Consider the following 21,392-nt stretch of genomic DNA (forward strand, 5'->3'; position numbering starts at 1 on the left):
CCTAGATGCTCGGAAGCTCTGGTGCGGCTTTAGTCTCTCCGCCCACCGATAGGTTTAGGCCGGAATTTTGATCGCGTCCTCCGACGTTTTTTGGCCCGTGACAACAGAGAGCTCTTTGCAGCTTTCCTCCCACATCGTCCCCTTGTGAGCCGTGAACGAACACTGAAAATGGATGGGGGAGAAATGGTCGGCCTTCGAGGCTTGTACCAGGATCTCACTGCTCTTTCAGACTCTTCTTTTGTGAACATTGAGCGCCTTCGTGTTGAGTTGGAGTCTCACATTCAGGATTTCCGAAAACTCCTAGACAAGCCCACGAAAAACAATGCAAGCCGACAAGCCGTTCTCTCAGGTAAGTTGCCAATATAGCTACTCTCTACTTTAATAGGGATACATTTAATCCTGTGCACTGCGCTGACATGACTTGCGACTCTATAGGCAAGATTACGCTTGGCGATGTGGAGTATTCGATCAACGAACATTTTCAACAAGGGGTGCTGCAAGTGGCAGATGCCCTCGATATCGATGAACTGGAAGCGGCGTTGATGTTTCTTGCTGCTCAAGAAGATGCCCAGGTGCTGGACCGAACCCCTCTGATTACTGCGATCATGCGATTCCACGAGCGCCGGCACTTCCTGCTAGAATGTTTGCGCGTCATTCTCCAGGAATCGTTCGAAGTGGAGAGGGAAGTGACGCAGGAGATAATGCAAGAAATGGTGGCTTATGTTCTGGAAATAAAGGATGCTCCTCTGCGGAATGCATCTCTTTTTGCAAGGAAATGCATGGCTTCGATGGAGAACATTGAGAAGTGGCTTCTGCTTCTTGGTGAGCAGATCCAGAAAGCGACCGTTGTGGGCCAGCAAGGAGACTCCGATACTATGGAAGCTATCGATTACCAACGCATCAGTCTGCTGCAGCAGCATGAGTCGCTCGGTGCAATTATGTGCTACCTTTTCAAAGGCCCTTATACTAGCCCCGAGGATCTCCGACACCTTGTGAGCCGCTTACGAAAGGTGGACCGCTTTGATGGGTTACTCGTGCATTACATCCCTTCAGTCGTTGCTTCTTTTGTCCAGCATGGCTCTCCAGAAAAGAATGGTTCGTACAAAGAGGCGAGAAGTCTCCACACAGCTATTACTTCCTCTAAAGACGGCCAACAATGGATCCTTCCGACTTTTCATTCTGCCGTCATCGCATTATGGCTTGCGGTCTACAGCGCATGGGATTTTGATGGACCATCATCGCCAATTCCAGGTGTTGACCTCGAAAAGGAAGCGGAGGAGCGCACAAAGTTGTTCATGACTGCTTTGGATGACGGAGCGCTGGATTTTATACTCGCAATCTGCTCTGGGGTAAATAACGAAGAATGGGGTGACCCAGCTCGTAGTGAACTGGTGGCGCTCTTATTGAAGGAGAGTGCGGCATCCGTCCCTGATGCGGAGGCTTGTCAGGAGTATCTGAAAAAGTTGCTAATGGAAAGCTTCGAGGTTTTTGCTGAGTCTTGTGTTGCAAATATGCCCGATGCTGTCCGCATGCTCAAGTCTGAGGAGGATTCGCAGAGGCTGGACCAAATCACTGCCTTGAGAGATGGCTTGACTTCTAGCCTCCATCGCGGCCTCGTGGAAGCTCGAACTCATCTCGAGTCCTTCCTTATGATTATGGCATTTGCTTTTGAGGTCCGTCAAGATGCTGCACAGGAATTCTGGGCGGACCCAGATGGCAACTTGTACGGCTTTCTCCAATGGGCCTCAAAGCGACAAACCGTTCCTCGGGTCAGCGCTTTCTGTGAGCTTTTATGTTCTATTTCTGGGGGTGAAGAAAATGCCACTGCAGCACACAGATTTCTGTCGGAAGAAGACAAGTTCATGTCTGCCAAGTTTAAGCGATCTACTTCAATGAATTGGTCTCAGATGTTCGCCGAACTCCAGCTGTACTCAACCAGGGTTCTAGAAAAGCCTTCAGCAACATCACAGACAATCCTGCGTGCCAGAAAGTCTGAACCAGCAGAAATGAGCGAACCCGAGAGTCCTGTCATGTTGACGTGCTATCTCCGATTAATGGGACATTTGTGCAAACAGAGTGCTACTATAAGAGACTGGATGCTCCTGCACCCATCATTCAACATTGTCACTACTCTACTGACTTTGTGCAGTGGGCCAATACCCACTCATCTGAGGGCTACTGCTTTCGAAACTCTCTCTGCATTGATGACCGAGAGAACACTTGTCAATGGCAATGAAATGTGGCTCTCTATTGACCAGTGGATCTCTGGGGGTTCCATGAGTGCCTCGGGGCTTGGGAAGGTCCCGGTGGTCTCAAATCCCCTTGTGTGGCACGAGCAGCAAGCTTTTCAGAAGATCGGGGAGAGCTTTGACCAAGCCAACGCATTTGTCGCCCTGATCTACTCTCTTACTGCTCCAACTGCCGAATTAACTCATTCCCCTCTCTCGCTTCCCTTCCCGGAGTCCTTGGGTTCTTCTTATCGCATGCCCGGGATTGAACCTTATGTCGACTTTGTCCTGGGCCAGGCTTTGACCAGGAAGGTTCCAGATCTCACCGAGCACCAAATGCGCTTGTTAACTTACAATTGCTTGGATTTCGTTGTGACCTGTCTGAAGACCTTTAACGAAAGCCTCGTTACAGTTCTTAGCCAGCCTTCTGCGTCCCCTGATTCTGCTGTTAAGACCTCGTCTTTGGTTTCGTATATCCGCCTTCACCCCTTTGCACGTGTAGCAGAGTGGCTCTTTAACGAGGAAGTTATCAAGGCCATTTTTTCCACCGCTCATCAAGATGTAAATGAAGTCTCGAGAGCTTCACCCGACTCTGTCCAGGTTCTTTCCTTGCTCAGGAGTCTTGAAGTCATTAACCTGATGTTGGACCTTCAATCGACCTACGCCAATATCGTTAGGCCATTGATCAAATCCCAGGCAGGCGGAAGCCGGACCAATGTCGGCAATTCAGCACTTTCTTCATTTGAAGATAGCATTTTAAACAATTTGACGATTGTCCCCGACTTGTGCCTTTACTGCGGAACGGGACATCAGCAACTCACTGTCATGTCGATGGCATTGCTGGAGAAACTCTCTAGCTCTAAGAAGCTCAACAAAATGTCCTCTCCTCAACTGTCGAAGTGGCAATCTTCGAACAAGATAGTTGAAGTGCTAAACACAGAGGTGGACTTGGACAGTGTCTCCCGGCCGCTTGTGTCTCAAATGCAACCCGATCTGAGGGACTTGGAATTTGGCGCGGAATCTGCTGGATATGTTATCCGCGAAAGCCTGTTAGCACTCCTGAATAGCTGTCTTGGCATGATCTCGGACCGGCCAACAGTCGCCCATCTTCTTCTTGGATTTACTAGTGTTGGCAATATACTTGATGTCCCAGCAGACGGTCTATTTGCCAACCAGATGTCTTTGTTGCACACCCTGATCAACTTTCTCCAAAACTACCCCGACGAGATGGAAGGCAATATCATCCCGTGGATGGTGCATCTCAAGCGCATGGCTTTTGAAGTGATGAAACATTTGTGGTCCTCGAAACTATCGTCCTTCTTCACTCTTTCTGAAATGCGTGCCAGTCGTTTCCTTCTTAATATGTTTGCGAGCCAGCCTATCATTGGATCGAACACTCCGTGGAATGGATTTCCTATGACGACAGATGAATTCTGGCTTTCCGATTCGACCTCTGCTTTGGCAGAATTCTTGCTCTATAGAAGCCATCTGTATAACTATGCGGCAACAGAAATACGCTCGGCTGCTAAGCTAGGCTCGCCAACTCTTAAAACAGATATCCTCTCCACTTTGTTTGGCAACTCTGTCTTAGAGACGGGCGAGACCGTTGCTAATCCCACCGTGTTTGATCTATTTGACTTTGCGGATTTGGACATTGGGCATCAATTCTTTCCTCCCCCGCTGAACTTCCTCGATGGGATTGCCGTCGATTTGTGCGCCAAGCCGCAAGCCGACGAATCACTGGTTCTTTACGATATAGCCGAGGTGGAGGAGCTCATCCAGGTCAGAAAAGACGAGTTGATACAGAGTGGCCGGTTGCGACCTCTGGATGAGGAGCAATTCGTGGCCGAGTCCCAAACTCTAACCTTGTTCCTTCGGTCAACGAACCAGAGCAGACAAATTCAATCCAACCGCTACGTGGCTCTCCGATCATGGACCGAACTTATTACGACTATGATCACCTGCGCGGACATGGATGGAGGACGACGATCGACGTTTATACTCCACTCTATTCAGTTGATTCTTCCCAAGCTCGAGGTTGCTGTTGAGGACGATCTCCCAGAGGGAGTTGAGCTCGCACGATTGGCAGAGACTTTGGTCAGCAAGTTAGACTCGGCCCCGTCCCAGATCCAGTCCACCCGAAGTGGGGACGTGATCGACGAGAAGCTTCACCAACTGTTCCAGATTTGTGTCCGAGGCATCATATTGGCAACTGGGAACGTCAACCTAAGGGAGACTTTCTATAACATTTGCTCGCATTACATCTCCCGTATAACAGCCCCAGATCTGGTGCACGAGAGCCTGAGGCGCCACAGCCAGCAGGTTATCAAGACAGCTGGGTCTGCTCTCATTGAGGCTACATGCGATGATGCGTATGGAGGTCAGGAGACATGTCGGGTGTCGGCTCTTTTGTTGCTCAACCTTCTGGCTATCTTGGACAGCCAGTCGGACGCCGTCTTGGCAGAGGCCATATCGCAGTCAAACTATCTGAGTTTGTTCTTGGACGCGATTCGAGCGCTGCCCAGTGAACTGAGAAATGCTCAAGGAAATGGTATGTTACGTCTAACAGCTGTTGTTTGTTGTTGCTAACTAATCCCACCAGACACCCCTCTGCTGTTATCATACTATGAATCTCTACTGTCTCTGCTTCAGCAACTCTGCCAAACAAAGAATGGAGCTATTCAGGTTCTTAAAGCTGGTCTTTTCGAAGCCACACGAGACTCTCAGCTGTTTTCCGCTGACCCCGACATTGGCATCGGTTCGTATTCCTTTCCAACTGCAATGGTCAGATCTAACTGAAGTAGATATCGACAACCCTGATGCCCTCCGAAAGTATTACGACCTTCTCCTCTCGGTGCTCCGCGTCATTGTCTCTGCCGTTTTCTCTCGGGGACTCCATAACGAACAGATTGCGGAGCAAACGCGAGCATTCCTAGGCGAGAACCGACAGAGCATGGTTGGTATTTTCAAACGATATGCCAAGATTGGGGGATCGGGCGTTCCAGACCACCAGGAGACGCTCCGTGATCTGACCAAGTCATATATGGCACTGATTGCTGCGACGGACTTTTTGGAGGTAAGTATCTTAAAATTTTGGTATTGTATAGTCTCTAACTGGCTGTAGTTTGAGGAAGAGGAAGTGAAAGAACACTCTCGGCCAGGGTTATTTTCGTTTTCGTGAGTTGGATGAATGAATGATGGCTGATACACATGACTTGGGAGGAAGAGAGTGTAAAATATGAAAGAAACCACATATTCATTGGCAATGATTATTATAGCATTTGCATTTAGTTATACGACGTTGAATGCCTAAATATGTTTAGATCGGAAAGTTAAATAGCGGGTTCAATAAACTTCTATTTGTATTCCAAAATTATCAAATAAAACAGCTTTAACCCTATTACCATGAATGAAATAGATAAATTCCTGATCCCGGAGTAATCGTTGGTGATGTACAATGCAGCAGCTCTGGTGGAGGCGGACGAATTATCTTATCCCCGCCTAACCTCAACTGAACTGCGGAGTGCCCGACCAACCTCGCGCAATCAACCCACTGCTCACCATCGCCCTCTCATCGTCGAAACCGTCGCGTCGCATCTCCGATTATCAACAGGAATCCGATAGTTCTGCCATGATTGATTGGACCCGGGATTCTCTGGATCATCCCAACGCTGAGAGCTCCTCCCTTGACTTCTGCAATTCGGACACCACCGGGTAGATGAAGCAGAACCCAAGAGGCGCCACCGAGCAGAGGAGCGGTAAGCGCAAATCGATCGGCAAGAGGAAGCTTTCTGATCAAGGGGAGGGGTCGTCGCAGCAGCAAAACCACCAGCAGGCGACCATCTCTGAGCTTCTATCCAGGAACAACACGAAGGGCTACCCGCAGCAACAGCGGCCTTCGTCTCCAACGAACAAGCGTCCCCGATTATCGCCCTCTCTTGCGGACTCGGATCGGCCCCAGGAGCTGATCCCACCGGACAGAATGTATACTTTTTCAAATTCAGAATCGAGAGCAAGTGGCGGGGGGACACTGGGACAAGGGTCAGCTGGTTCCTCCGGTCGCTCGAATGTACCACCGGGCAGGCCTCGTCCGTTTAATGCGGCGACCCGTCAAAGCAACTTTACACCTCATACTGGCGCGAAGAAACTCGTGGTGAAGAACCTTCGGACCGGGCCGCGATTGGATCAGGACTCGTATTTTGAGAAGGTCTGGGGTCAGCTGGATGCAGCGTTGACTGCGATATTCAGTGGCGGCAAGCCTGAGATGTCGCTGGAGGAACTTTACAAGGGGTCTGAAAACGTTTGTCGACAAGGGAAGGCTGCAGTTTTAGCCAAGAAGCTCCAGGACCGATGTCGGGAACATGTATCAGGGAAGCTTCGTGAGGCTTTGACGGCCAAGGCTGGAGGGGGGAATAACATCGATACTCTACGGGCTGTGATAGAGACATGGGCGACATGGCAGTCGAAACTGGTATGTGCATTGATGTCATGTGGTTTTGAGTTTAGGGATTAACATGATGCAGATTACTGTTCGCTGGATGTTCTACTATCTCGATCAGTCGTTCCTCTTGCATTCGAAAGAATTCCCCGTCATCCGTGAGATGGGTCTTATCCAGTTCAGATCTCATATATTCTCCGACCCCGTGTTAAAACCGAAGATCCTACAAGGTGCATGTGACTTGGTGGAGGCAGATCGCAACCAGGACAGCAGAGTGATGGCCGATTCATCCTTGCTCCGAAATGCGATTGAGCTCTTCCACGGGCTTGACGTATACACGACCAATTTTGAGCCGCTACTTGTTTCCCAGTCAAAGGACTTTTTTGAGTCTTGGGCAGAACGAGAGGCAGCTGGGTACTTGGCTACCTTTGCAGAGAACAGCCACTATCTGATTGGACGAGAAGTCAATCGGTGCGAGCTGTTTTCGCTCAGCCGGAGTACCAAACAAAAATTGTCCGAGCTTCTGGACCAGATTTTGGTGGAAGAGCAAGAAGATGTACTGCTTAGCCAAGGAGATGTACTGGGTTTACTACGGGCAGGAAACAAGGTTGCTCTGGAAAAGGTCTATTCGTTACTTGAGCGAAAAGACCTGGGAGCACGGTTGAAGGCCCCCTTCAGCAGTTACATTGTTGAAGAAGGGGCAGCGATCGTGTTTGACGATGAGAAAGAAGCAGAGATGGTGACACGGCTGCTGGAGTTTAAGCAGCAGCTGGATGATACATGGGTGAACTCATTCCACCGGAATGAGGACCTGGGACACAGCCTACGAGAAGCGTTTGAGAGCTTTATGAACAAGGGCAGGAAATCCGAAGCTACGGGCGGCACCGACAATCCCAAGACGGGAGAGATGATAGCCAAGTACGTGGACCGGCTGCTCAAGGGCGGGTGGCGATTGTCTATGGGACGGAAGCCAGAGGAGATGCCGCTGGCGGATGAAGATGCCGAGATCAATCGACAGCTGGATCAGGTACTGGACCTGTTTCGATTCGTGCATGGCAAGGCAGTGTTCGAAGCGTTCTACAAAAATGATCTTGCCCGACGGTTGTTGATGGGTAGGAGTGCAAGCGACGATGCCGAGAAGAGCATGCTTTCCCGACTCAAGACCGAATGTGGATCCAGCTTCACGCACAATCTGGAGTCGATGTTCAAGGACATGGACGTGGCACGGGACGAGATGGCGGCATACAGCTCTATCCAGCGCGAACGCAGTCAACGCCTACCGGTGGACTTGAACGTGAGTGTGTTGTCGGCGTCGGCATGGCCCACGTATCCGGATGTCAAGGTGCAGATACCACCCGTGGTCAAGAAGGCGGTGGACGACTTTGAAGAATTCTACCACACGAAATACCAAGGGCGCAAGCTCCACTGGAAGCACCAATTGGCGCATTGTCAGATCCGGGCCCGATTTCCTCGGGGCGATAAGGAACTGGTGGTCAGTTCGTTCCAGGCGATTGTGCTGCTGCTCTTCAACGACGTACCCGAGGGCCAGAAGCTTGGGTACACGCAGATCCAGGAATTGACAGGGCTTTGTAAGTTTTGCTGAAGAGATGCATGTGAAGATGACGCTAACCGCCCGACCACAGCCGACCCGGAACTGAAGCGGACACTCCAGTCACTGGCATGTGCCAAGTATCGGGTGCTGAGCAAAGAGCCAAAGGGCCGGGAAGTCAACAGCGGGGATGAGTTTTCGTACAACGCGAAATTCTCCGACGAGAAGATGCGGATCAAGATCAACCAGATCCAATTGAAGGAGACCAAGGAGGAGAACAAGACGACGCACGAGCGGGTGGCGGCGGACCGGCATTATGAGACGCAGGCGGCGATAGTACGGATCATGAAGAGTCGCAAGACAATAACACACCCGGAGCTGGTGGCGGAGGTGATTAAAGCGACACGCAGCCGGGGGGTGTTGGAGCCGGCGGATATTAAGAAGAACATTGAAAAGTGAGTGTTTGCAATTGGGTATGCATGATGTTGAGTGTTGAGACTGACTGGTGTGCAGATTGATTGAAAAGGACTATATGGAGCGCGAGGAGGGGAACCGGTATCAATATGTGGCGTAGAGTTGTACATTGTACATTGCACAACAACAATAACCGTGGACAGAAAGGAGTTGGGCAGGATTACAGATCAGCGATCAGGTGCAATGCAGCCGAAGTTCTAGACTGACAGATTCATAATCGCCAGAATCCACCGTGTTTACCCCTGGGTTGGGGATTACAAAGTGTGGAGTGATCGACAGACCATTAGTTGGGTTCTCGTCAGATGACTCTCTCAATAATATGATTGAATAAGTAATTACGGAGTACAATGAGATATGATCATCTAGACTACAACTACCAAATTAACCACTACTCGTATGATTAATTATAATTAAATAATTAAATGCCTAATACCTCATGGTCGATAGTATCCTAGGAGTAAGAAAGCTCCACGGAGATCTGACAGCTCCACTTCGGGGCATGGGGAAGCAGAACTATCTTTTTTTCACGTCCCATGATCTCTCGCTGTTTCTTTTTTTTCCTCTTGTCCCTGCAGATCTCACTGTTTTCCACTGTTTTTCCCGTAGGAATTGACACTGCAGTTCAACAATTCTAGAATACTGCACCTGGAATGCTGTCCGGCTGACCTGCTCTTCCCAGCAAGGAGCAGTCCTCAGAGGAGTACGTGGCTTCCGAATCCGGCAGTTCCTAACACCCAAAACGGACTACTGGAGAAGGAAAGCCGACCTTGGCTTTTTTTTGGTTTTGGTTGGGGATGTTTTTTTATTTTAATTCTATTTTTTTTTTTTTTTCGGGTCATATGAAAGATCGTGTTCATGTGAGCTGAAAATTTGCCTTGAAAAAGAAAGTATCAGAGTCGTAGTGACTCAATGCTGGTTATATAATATTCGCTGCGTTCGCTGTTCTTGTTGGGTTCATCATCATTCTTCTGTGTCGTCTTCTATCTTATAATCCTGTTTCCCTCTCGCCACCTCCTCATCCTCTTCATCATCACTATCCTCATCATCAATTCCATCATCACTCTCACATAATTTAATTCTTCTTCCTCTAACTAATAAACGAGTCTCCTCGTTTGCCGGTCAAACGTACTCTATCCTATCTATCCATACATACTATAATCACCATGCAGAGTACGTTTGTCCCGCTCTTCCGCTTCCCTCCCCATACTTACAAGACCAGCCAAGCACTTCTTCTCCGACCCTAACCACCTCGTCGTCACTGCCCTCAACTCTCTCACCCGCACAAACCCCTCTCTCGCCTTCGACCCGGAAAACAAGATTGTCTTCCGTCGTCCAGATGCCACCAAGTCAAAGGTCGTCATCATCTCCGGCGGTGGTTCCGGTCATGAGCCCGCCTTTGCCGGCTACGTCGGGACGGGTCTGCTAGATGCCTCTGTGGCCGGTACCATCTTCGCCTCGCCCTCGGCCGAGCAGATCCGCAAGGCTGCCATGGACTTTGTCGACACCTCCAAGGGTCTTCTCGTCATTCCCATGAACTACACTGGTGACGTGCTTAACTTTGGCATGGCGGCCGAAAAGGCCCGTGCTGCCGGTATCCAAACAGAGTTCTTTGCTGTCAATGACGACGTCGGTGTTGGGAAGAAGAAGGGCGGCAAGGTTGGCCGTCGTGGTATTGGTGGTGGTATCCTCGTCTTGAAGATGGTTGGTGCTTTGGCTGAAGCTGAGTATGTTCCACATATTATATGGTATATTGTGCGCAGTCTAACAAATCTAGTGGCTCTCTCGACCAAGTGTATAAGCTGGCTCAGTTGGCCAACGACAACCTTGTCTCTGTCGGTGCTTCCCTCGAGCACGTTCACGTCCCTGGCCGTGGTGCGTCCGAGGACAGCATCCCTCAGGATGAGATTGAGGTCGGTATGGGTATTCACAACGAGCCTGGCTCCCACCGTGTCAAGGCTACCTTGGACCAGTTGGTCAAGGGTATGCTCTCGCAGTTGCTGGACTCCAAGGACACCGACCGTTCGTTTGTCAACCACGGCCCCGGCGATGAGTGGGCTCTGTTGATCAACAACCTTGGTGGTCTCAGCGCCTTGGAATTGTCTGGTATCACCGAGGAGGTTTGCAGCCAGCTTGACCGTGACTACGCTGTCAACCCCGCCCGTATTATCCAGGGTACCTTCCTCACCAGTCTGAACCAGTTGGGTTTCAGCATCTCCTTGCTGAGACTCGCCGACACTGGCCTCGGTGACGGCAAGTCCATGGTCGACCTGCTCGATGCGCCCGCCGAGGCCGTCGGCTGGTCCGCCCCCATCACCTCTTCGACCTGGGCTCGTCAGCACGACCCTCCTGTCGAGATCAAGCGTACTGCTGCCGCTGCTGAGCGTCCCAGCAACTTGAAGTGTATGTCTTATTTTTCCTGTGCTATGTTTAGACCGCGCTAACATGCTTATCAGTGGAACCCGCCGTGCTGAATAAGGTTCTGGGATCTGGCCTTGAGCGGGTCATCGCCGCGGAGCCGCAGGTCACCCGCTACGACACCATCGTTGGCGACGGTGACTGTGGAATCGGTCTCAAGCGTGGAGCTGAGGCTGTCCTGTCTCTCATCCAGTCGGCCGATCTGTCCACCGACCTCCTCGACACCGTCCACCGCATCATCAACGTGGTGGAGAACACCATGGACGGCACCTCGGGCGCTATCTACGCCATCTTCCTGAACGCGCTGGCCCACGGTCTCCGCGAGCAGGACAAGTCCTCCACCCCCACCCCCGTTGACGTTGGCGTGTGGTCCGCCGCCCTCAAGTACTCGATCAACGCCCTGGCCAAGTACACCCCCGCCCAGCCCGGCGACCGTACCATGATTGACGCTCTGGTTCCCTTCTGCAACACCCTGTCTGAGTCCAAGGACGTCAAGGCCGCCGCCAAGGCATCCGAGGAGGGCACCGAGGCCACCAAGAGCATGAAGGCCAGCTTGGGTCGCAGTGTGTACGTTGGTGGTGAGAGCGAGTGGGTTGGCAAGGTTCCTGACCCTGGTGCTTATGGATTGATGGAGTTCTTCAACGGACTTGCCCAGGCTTCTTAATTGTATACATATTAATTAACGAGATACGATGTTCATAGCAATAATAGTTAAAATATTCAGATAATCGTCTAGTGTCCGTGTATATGTAGCAGCAAGTTAGATACCCAGCTAACTTCAACAGACGCATCTAGCAGACATTTATGCATCAAACCAACCTACAGGGCAGCACATCTAGCCTCAGCCATCCACTTCCAATCCCGAAATCTCAACAAATCCCACAATCACAAAACCCAATACCAACTTATCGAAAAAGTGCATAAGACAAGGGTTTAAAAACATGCCCCATCCGCGACGAGTAGTTATCTACACCCCACAAATAAAACGAACCATCGTAAACGACCACTATCACCACTTCCCCAGATCATGATTGATAAACCTGGACGCCCCGCACGATCCAGATGTAGTATGGATTATGTTTATTATTTGCCCACGGCACAAGCACCGCCGCACTGCTACTCGATGTGGGCAGATAGGTTGTTTTTGGGATATTACGGAATAGGCTGCTTCTGGCATCTGTTCAGTAGTGTACGAAGTTGAGTTGTAAGAAGGACCAATCATCTCTATTCTGTCTAGTCTAGTCTAGTCCAGATAATAGGTAGGTAAAAGCATTGGGTTCATCCAGTAGGGGGTAATCCCCGAAGAAGCAAACCGGCATAAGACACACGGGAGTCAACCCAGTAACGGGGATTCTCGGTTTCTGGTGTATTATCGCCCTCATTTTCATCGCTCATGTCATTGGGCTTCTTTCCGGCAGCGCTCTCTCCGTCCTTTCTATAGCCTTTGTCGTTAGGCTTTCCGTCGGGCTTCTCTACGGCTGCACCCTATGCATCGACCCCGTCGTCGTCTTCGCCATCACTGCTTGTCTATACATCCATGTTAACAGTATGAGATCCACTGGCACCGAACAGAAAGATAAAGTGGAAAAGGGAAGCTCACGTTAATAACGGCCAGACTACTGGTAGTATTTGGCTTCTTGCTATCCCGCTTGCTATCATCGCTCGTTGCTTTTCGCTTGTTCTTCGTCTCCATGACGTTCAGGCTGTCATCATAGCCCAAGTCTGTCAGCTCCCCCATGTGCAGGCGGGACCGGCGTTGACCGAGAATAGCGCACATATGCTTCGTTGTCTCGATGTTAATCAGTTCATCTTCTGCCTGGATGGAGTCAGCCTGTCCAGCCGCCTCTCTCCTCTTCCTGCCTGACTCGATCAGTGGCTGGAGATAGTGGCTGATGTCGCTCGCCACCTGCGGCATGGCCTTTCTTGCCGAATTGGCCTCGATCCATCGACTAACCGTGTGCTCGCCAAATAGTATCCAAATCTTCTGTCGTTCTTTCTGTCCCATCCGGTGCACGCGGTGGGCTCCCTGGAAAACGGTGCTCAGATTAAGAGCTGGCTCGATGATAATCACCCGGGAACAGGTAGTATGAAGATTTAAACCCTGAGCGCCACAGGCAAATGTGGTCAGGAGAATCTTGACATTTAACTTTGGATCTACAAACCGGCTTGCCGCTGCAGTGCGCTCCATATCGGTCATTGAGGACCTGATGACTTCAAACTCGACGCCGATATTGGAAAGGAACAGCTCCACATACCAGAGTATCAGGGGCCAATGCACAAAAAGTAGAAATCGGGGACGAGGGGCATTAGGGTCTTGATTGAATAATCCTTCATCGAAAAAGATCTTAAGGACATATCGCAGTTTGATACAGTCGGCAGCAAGCCAGTATGCTGTAGAGGCTTGCGCAGGAGGGATGCATGCCTTTCGATCAGAGTTCACATGTGCCCATAGGAATGCGAACCCCTTATCGGGGCGTGAGGCGTAGTTGTGTACTTTATCTGCCATGCTATTGACCGTCTTTGCTGTGCGGACAAAGTCATCCAGCACTGGGTGTGAACCCCACATGGCTGAGGAGGCGTATACCGCCCCAATAGAAGTGGCTAGCTTCTCCACTACTCTTCATCGCCAGCGTTATGTCCTGAAAACGTTCATCATGGATCTTCTGAATGCGCTCTGAGTGTCTGAGCTCCACGGTCATGATCCGCATTGGCGGGTTGTCATCGCCAATGCAGCCACGAGCCGGGTCCCGAGGGTCCATGGGGTCACCCATGTTCCGCCTGATAGAGATCATCTTCATGATCACAGGAATAGAATAATAGCCACTACGGGCAGACACGTAGCCATTTGGCGCTAACGCAGCGAATTTTCTCGGTGCTAATAAGTGGTAGGGCTGCTCCTTTGGGAGCTCCTCCATCTCACTGTATGCTTTGAATTCACTAACTGGGTCATCCGCGATGGTTACAGGTAAGTCATTGGGGGTCATGTCTGCAAATGTTGGTGTGAAGAAGAGTGAGAGGTATCCGCATATGTCCGCAGCCCGGTTATGCAATGGCGTCGCCGATGATACCCACACATGTGGGCATTCTAATAGCCTCACAGATTGATGCCATCGCTTTGCGATGGTCTTCACAGCGTGTCCTTCATCAAGGATCACGCGTCCAAAGAGACCAACAGCCAGGGTCTTGTAGCGAGTGCTCTTTGGTGTTTTCTTCTGCTCCTCAGCCGCGGCTTTTGCCTGTATTACTTTGAAATGGTCAATGGCGTCGATATCCTTCTGTCCTGTCTTCTCCGACACTGGCTCTTTGCTCTGATCTTCTTGGAGTGTGCGAAACGCCCATGTCGCGTAGGAAGTCAAGACCACTGTCCGAGCCGTGAGCCGGTCCTTAGGATCCAATCCATTCACAAAAGCCCGCAGCTCCTCCATGTTGGTCAGAGTCATGTTCTTCCGTCGAAGGTTCGCAATATGCTGGGCTTGGCCATGAAAAACCTTCACACGCAGTCCTAGGCTAAAGCGGGTCTCTATCTCTGTGAGCCACATTTCGATTAACGTCGCTGGGCAAATGATAACTGTGGGCTGGTAACCTGCAACGGGGTCCGCAGGCCGGTCGCCAAAGCTATAGATTGTGGCCAGACAAGTCGTGGTCTTCCCTGTACCGCAGCCATCGGCCACGAATCCCCCTCCTACTGGGGTGGACTCTTGCGTGCTGTCTGTTGGTCCCCGTTTGATTACCGTCAGCCGCCTGGGCGACAGCCGCGACGTCGATGGCGTCCCAGATCTCGCACAGCTCCTCTGCGGTCATGCCCCACGACCCCGTACTGCTACCGGTGGTCGAACCAGTCGATGCAGGGGTCTCAGCCGGCGCTTGGTCCGAGGCCGAACCCGCAACAGTAGGCTCGTAGTTCCATGGGGCGATGGCGGGCGTTGAGTGTGGTTTTTGAGTCGTAGTTCCGTGCTGTCGACGGGCCCATGCCAACAATTTCCATCCGTGCAGTACATCATAGGGGTTGAGGCTTGGTGTCACGCCCTTGACTGATGAATTTCGGAAGAGATGCGGTTTGGCCGCCATTAGCTGGACAACATACCTTAGACACGTTAGCGGTGCAATAGTTGCGTTTGTAACTTTCAAGCCATCCACAACAGGGCGGTCATCGCCAAAGATAATAGATTGGAATTCATCCTCAAAGGCCATCGACAAGAGCTGCGTGCCAAACTGATTCTTCGCGTGCTGCGCCCACTCGGTCAAGATCGGCCGGGCGTACTTGTCTTTCAAAAGCAGGTCCCAAACATGAAGGGCATTCTGCAGACCTAGACAGCCCGCGAGGAGTCCGGTGTTCTGTTCCATTTTATGGACACATTCGCGCTCGTATTTGATGCCTGGTATCCCGCAGGCCGAGGGCGGCTGCTTTACAGGCGCCATTAGGATGCTGCTCAGATACAGTACATTGTTAGCCATCAGCCCTCATGGTTTAAGCTGTGGGTGTTGAAAGGGATCCAGCAGGGGATGCGAACACGGTGGGATGGACTTACTCAGATTTGCCCAGAGCTGTCTCGAGAAGGGTAAGGACTGAACTAGGAGGGAGAGAAGAAAAGGGAACGAGGAGAATGATGGAAGAGAGGGTTAGGTAGGGACTCGAGAATGATGGGAACAGAGGTGGGTGAAAGGAAAGAAAAGAGAAGAAAGAAGTAGAGAGATAAGAATGGTGGGATTCGTTCTGGTCTAGACGCTGCAGTCAGTACGAAAAGAAGGCCAAAGTGAGGTTATCTTCAGATTGTCAACAGCTCTGGCGCAGCGAAGGAGGGTGAGGAACTACATGCCATGGACAGACTCAACGTACCTGTTTGACTTCTCCATCTCAGTCAGCCCAGGATTCCAAGATCTTATAGAATCAACTCGTCAGAAACAGACTTACCTTTGATGGCAAAGCCAGGCGTGACCAAGATTGGGTCAGATCTGGATGCCAGTCAATCTGGATCAGGAACAAAAGGCGAGTTTCAGAAAACCAAGTCACGGTACTCAGTTGCTCAACCTGTTTTATTATTCAGAAAGGAAGACACCGTTTGGATGCTCAGAGATGTAGGATACATACCCCACACAAACAGCTAGCCAATGTCAAACAAAGAAAGAAAAAGCCAACACCGGTGATACTGTAGTGCGTGAAGATTAGTGCTGATAAGTGAGACTAGCACTGCCTCGCATTTGCTTGCTACACTAGGCTTTTAAGTACATTCACTGTGTATATATCAAGTGAATGAAGTAAAAGTAACCCTGGACTCTGATTGGTTGAAATAAAAATTAATAACTATGGCTGGAATTCTGACTGGGCACTCCCATTACATATGCCATCATAACAATCATGCCCTATAATCCAGTTGCCAGTGATGTACTACTGAGATGGGCCTTGTTAAAACCTCAGATACTTGCCATATCTTTGGCAGCGAAACATGAGTTGATTGACAACTTAGCCGGTGGAGCTGACTAATCTGTATATACAACATTAAATAATACTGGTAGAATGTTAGAGATGAGGTTTGAATACTTTATTCATTAAGAGTTTTAGGGGTGGAAAGTACTAGATGAAGAGAGAGCGACAGCTAAGGAAGTGTTGTGGATAAGTGGTTATTACACTTACGTCCTACATAATATACCACCTTATACACAGTACCTATCTAAAAACGATGCCCGGTGACTAAACCAGTAATTGCTCGATGATCTGTATATCCATAATTCATACAGTTGAAAGAATCCTTCGATGAAACAGACAGAATAAAAATAAAAATCGGCCACAAGTCCGATATTGCTTTAGGCGGCGTGTGATTCGTTCGCGGCGAAAGCTTGATTTGTGAAGCCAATCGGATTACACATATTCGGTCTTTGGGATCCGCTGTGGGGCTTCCGTGCTTTTGTATGTAGTTGGATGAATTCAGTTGATGAGAACAGTAGGTATACTGTACAGAGTATGTAGAGAGTATTATTATTTATTGTTTATTTTATATCTATCTAGTAGTAATAGAGCCACGTATTTTATGATAAATAATTAGAAAGAGATAAATATAACCCTATATACTCATGTATGACAACAATCGGCCAGATGTCCGAGAAGGATCTACTCCACAGATCTGATCTCCCTGTTCTTCTCCCGGGGAGAGTGCGTCGGACTCCGGTCTATATACGATCTCACTCAGTCAATTGAGTCAAGTCATGGATATAAATATGAGGATAACACCAGAGAGAATGTTAATCAATCAACTCAGCAGTCAACATGTTCGCTTTCAGATCGAGAAATCTGGCTTTGGGCCGGGTGTCGAAGAATCAGTTAGTCTGCCATCATCTATCCAAGTCCAAGTCTGTCTAACAGGATACAGTCGCTTTATCTCTTCCTCCCACAATGAACTCAACAAAGTCTCCTCCAAAATCACCCAGCCCAAATCCCAAGGCGCCTCACAAGCCATGCTCTACGCAACCGGACTCCAAGAAGACGACATGAACAAGCCCCAGGTGGGGATATCGTCCGTCTGGTTCGAGGGTAACCCCTGCAACATGCACTTGATGGATTTATCAGCGCTGGTCCGCGACTCGGTCGCTCGAGCAGGCCTCGTGCCGATGCGATTCAACTCCGTCGGCGTGTCGGACGGTATCAGTATGGGGACCGCAGGCATGCGGTATAGTCTGCAGAGTCGGGAAATCATCGCGGACGGCATTGAAACCGTGATGAACGGACAGTGGTATGATGCGAATATCTCCCTTCCTGGATGCGACAAGAACATGCCGGGTGTGTTGATGGCGATGGGGAGGGTGAATCGGCCTAGTATCATGGTTTATGGAGGAAGTATCAAGCCTGGGTGCAGTGCGGGGGGTCAGAAGTTGGATCTGGTCAGTGCATTTCAGTCGTACGGGCAGTATATCACTGGGCAGATTGATGAGAAGGAGCGGTTTGATATCATCCGCAATGCGTGCCCGGGAAGTGGTGCGTGTGGGGGGATGTATACGGCGAACACCTTGGCGACGGCGATTGAGACGCTGGGGATGACGGTGCCTGGGAGCAGCAGCAGTCCGGCTGAAGATGCAGGCAAAAAGGCAGAGTGCGATAATATCGGCGAGACAGTCAAGAACCTGCTGAAAGAGGATATCCGGCCGCGGGATATCATGACAAGGCAAGCATTCGAGAACGCGATGATCGTCGTCAACATCCTCGGCGGCAGCACCAACGCTGTCCTGCATCTCATCGCCATCGCCGACGCAGTGGGCATCAAACTGACCATCGACGACTTCCAAGCTGTATCGGACAAAACCCCCTTCCTGGCCGACCTCAAACCCTCCGGCCAATATGTCATGCACGATCTGTACAAAATCGGCGGCACACCCGCTATCCTCAAATTCCTGCTTCGCGAAGGCCTCATCGATGGCTCTGGCATTACGGTGACTGGCAAGACGATGAAAGACAACGTCGCCTCCTGGCCTGACTTCACCCCCGACCAACCCATCATCCGCCCATTGAACAACCCCATCAAACCATCTGGCCATCTACAGATCCTGCGTGGATCTCTGGCACCAGGTGGCTCTGTTGGGAAGATCACTGGAAAGGAGGGTCTCCGCTTCACCGGCACAGCCAAATGCTATGACTACGAAGACGGCTTTATCGAAGCCCTCGAACGCGGCGAGATCAAAAAGGGCGAAAAAACAGTCGTGATAATCAGATATGAGGGGCCAAAGGGAGGGCCAGGCATGCCGGAGATGCTCAAGCCCAGCGCGGCCATCATGGGTGCTGGACTGGGTAATGATGTCGCATTACTCACTGATGGACGGTTCTCTGGAGGAAGTCATGGGTTCCTGATTGGACATATTGTGCCAGAGGCGATGGAGGGAGGACCGATTGCGTTGGCGAAGGATGGAGATCGAATTGTGATTGACGCTGAAGAGAGAGTGGTGGATTTGGAGATTTCAGCAGAGGAGATGGAGAAGAGACGAGCAGAATGGACAGCGCCGCCGTTGAGATATTCCAAGGGGACGCTGAAGAAGTATGCCACGTTGGTCAGTGATGCCAGCCATGGCTGTGTGACTGATGGACCAATCTAATAGATATAAATTAAATATAAATAAATAATGGAGCTATACTCTCTTCCCCCCAACACTCTCCCACTCCCCAATATCCGCCCTGTTATCCCCCATCTCCTCCACATCCGGTGCACACCACGCCCTCAGTCCCAACAACCCCCCGTTCTGCTCCAACAGCGCCGGCGGAATCAGAATCGAATTCTCATCCTTGGGCGCCCCTTCATCCAACTCAGACAGCCGAATCGTATATTTCGGCCTCCAGCCGTGTCCCAGCGACTCGATATACCGATTAATCGCCGCTTCACCTCCATTCCATAACAGGGAACCGAAGCTGTCGTATTGGGGGATCCATGCTTTGGGGGTATGTTGGAATTCGGTATATTTGGCTGTAATTTGGCAGTACCTATTGTCTTTTAATAAGGAAAAAGAAGAAGAAGGAGAAAAACAAACCAGCTGTTGGGCTTCCTCCACTGCCCCGCTATTTCAGTCATGTAGACGCCTTTGCCGATGCGGGTGCCTGCTCGAGGTCCGGTATAGACAGGAGTACCGGCTTCATTATAAATATGTGCTTGGGCCTGTATATCAGTTAGTTTTTATGCAAGAAGAGAGCAATTTTGTATCTTCTGTTGTGTTGTACATACAGCACTGACGGTTCTATACCCAATCAGGATCCGACGATCAACAGACTCGTATGTGATGCCAATCAAGGCGAGAAGGATTAAGAGTGTTGATATTGATATATTTAATATCATAATAATTATTATTATAGTAATAACAATGCCATTATATTAGTGGCGATCGATAAATGAGGTGGCAGAATTTTGGTGATAGACAGACGAGCTGAACATGTGTGGATCCCCTAGCTGAATCTAAATACACTCAGTTTTCTGTATAGAGATTTATTGGATAGTAGATAGTACATACCTGGATACTATAGAGTAGTTAATAGTACTATACGATAATTCAATTAAAATGTGATTGAATTGATGAATGATGAATACTCATGATGAATGCTTTTTCCTTGGATTAAATACCCTCTTCTCTTTTTGCTTCCTCTCTTCCTCTTCCTCTTCTCATCATCAACTTACCATGGCATCTCCAGCAGACAAAGTCACACATTAAAGGCATAAGAATGTCTCTTCTAATCAATACTATCTCAGCTCAAAAATGCCTACAATCTCTGCGACGACACCAGTCCCAAGCAATGCCATCCCCGGATGGCTGGAGGGTGTGCCCAATGGGGCAGTGTTCAGCTCTGCATTCCCAATTGGGGGCATAATATTGTTGATGTCCTCATACTTTGATAATCAGATATAGGCGAAGGTATGTACTATCTATAACCTACCAAGGTAAATAATATCATATTCACTATCATTATGATACCCAAAGCACTACCAGTATCAACCCCAGAATGCAAACGAATGGATCGAAATGCAAAACACGACAAAGCCCCAAGGTAAGTCAAGAATCAAGGATTAATGTACTATGCATAGAATACTAATACTGATGACCTAGACTGGGGCGTGCACGAGAGTCTCAGCAAAAATTGGAATGGGTTTTTAGCCTGGGCCAAACAATAAGTTGTTCGAAAAGAAAATCAAACAATCAGGCAGTAGCCCCGATGTTGCACTGTTTCAGAAGTTGACTATAGTATGGAGGACTTGTTGTACTGTCTGGGCTGTATTGTTGTTGAAGTACATGTAGCAGCTGGCTCCATTTTCTTGTCAAGTTCGTCATATGTCAAGTTCGTCATACTCGATATAATCTATTTTGTTTGATGGACATTATGCTAGACACAATCAACACATTTGGGACAGTCTATACTGCAAGGAACAGGTTTACGAGATGGTATCAAGCGTTGCTGTTCTGTATGGAGGGTTGCATGTATCAGTTGAAGAGGAGAATATGAACAGAATATTCAACAAGCCTAGGGTAATTCATGATTATGTATGTCACCTCATATTCCATCATCGACATGCATCTTGGATGACATGACAATGACACCTACACTACAAAACTATATGTATAACTGAATCTCCATCAAATAAACGATCACCAGTTAATCACCATGACCCCCTCTGCATCCTCATCTCCAAAAAAACACCCATCGAATACTGGGAAGCCAAACTTGCCAACACCAAAAACCTTGTCTCTTCCTCTCCGCTCTCCTCTCCTCCCTCTCTTTGCAAAGATAAAGTCAAAATCCTAGAAAAAGTCACACTCAACGAAGATA

General features: G+C 49.6%; 5 protein-coding genes across 5 annotated transcripts; 3 read left to right on the top strand and 2 right to left on the bottom strand.

The window, feature by feature from the left end:
* Nucleotides 1–104: 104 nt before the first annotated feature.
* Nucleotides 105–9,078, top strand: ASPWEDRAFT_58886 (uncharacterized protein). Its single transcript, XM_040838414.1, has 8 exons — nucleotides 105–349; nucleotides 436–4,779; nucleotides 4,831–4,986; nucleotides 5,033–5,304; nucleotides 5,956–6,699; nucleotides 6,752–8,255; nucleotides 8,310–8,670; nucleotides 8,729–9,078. Exons 1-8 carry the CDS (start codon nucleotides 169–171, stop codon nucleotides 8,787–8,789), a joined length of 7,623 nt encoding a protein of 2,540 aa, XP_040690995.1. The 5' UTR covers nucleotides 105–168; the 3' UTR covers nucleotides 8,790–9,078.
* A 407-nt stretch (nucleotides 9,079–9,485) lies between these two features.
* ASPWEDRAFT_67571 (putative dihydroxyacetone kinase (DakA)) lies at nucleotides 9,486–11,796 on the top strand. Its single transcript, XM_040838917.1, has 4 exons — nucleotides 9,486–9,859; nucleotides 9,909–10,413; nucleotides 10,464–11,089; nucleotides 11,143–11,796. Exons 1-4 carry the CDS (start codon nucleotides 9,853–9,855, stop codon nucleotides 11,766–11,768), a joined length of 1,764 nt encoding a protein of 587 aa, XP_040690996.1. The 5' UTR covers nucleotides 9,486–9,852; the 3' UTR covers nucleotides 11,769–11,796.
* A 510-nt stretch (nucleotides 11,797–12,306) lies between these two features.
* On the bottom strand, nucleotides 12,307–13,801 carry ASPWEDRAFT_448938 (C-terminal helicase domain-containing protein). The gene has a single exon (XM_040836385.1). It carries the CDS (start codon nucleotides 13,668–13,670, stop codon nucleotides 12,645–12,647), a length of 1,026 nt encoding a protein of 341 aa, XP_040690997.1. The 5' UTR covers nucleotides 13,671–13,801; the 3' UTR covers nucleotides 12,307–12,644.
* Nucleotides 13,802–17,366: 3,565 nt separating this feature from the next.
* On the top strand, nucleotides 17,367–19,180 carry ASPWEDRAFT_170809 (dihydroxy-acid dehydratase; the record flags this gene model as incomplete). The annotated part of the gene is made up of 2 exons (XM_040830681.1): nucleotides 17,367–17,419; nucleotides 17,470–19,180. The coding sequence occupies 2 exons, from the start codon at nucleotides 17,367–17,369 to the stop codon at nucleotides 19,178–19,180; spliced, it is 1,764 nt and encodes a 587-aa protein (XP_040690998.1).
* Nucleotides 19,181–19,213: 33 nt separating this feature from the next.
* On the bottom strand, nucleotides 19,214–20,436 carry ASPWEDRAFT_170810 (uncharacterized protein; the record flags this gene model as incomplete). The annotated part of the gene is made up of 3 exons (XM_040830682.1): nucleotides 19,214–19,562; nucleotides 19,610–19,734; nucleotides 20,335–20,436. 3 exons carry the CDS (start codon nucleotides 20,434–20,436, stop codon nucleotides 19,214–19,216), a joined length of 576 nt encoding a protein of 191 aa, XP_040690999.1.
* Between the last annotated feature and the right edge of the window lie 956 nt (nucleotides 20,437–21,392).

This window comes from Aspergillus wentii, assembly GCF_001890725.1.
Source record: "Aspergillus wentii DTO 134E9 unplaced genomic scaffold ASPWEscaffold_3, whole genome shotgun sequence".
NCBI classification, from domain to species: domain Eukaryota; kingdom Fungi; phylum Ascomycota; class Eurotiomycetes; order Eurotiales; family Aspergillaceae; genus Aspergillus; species Aspergillus wentii.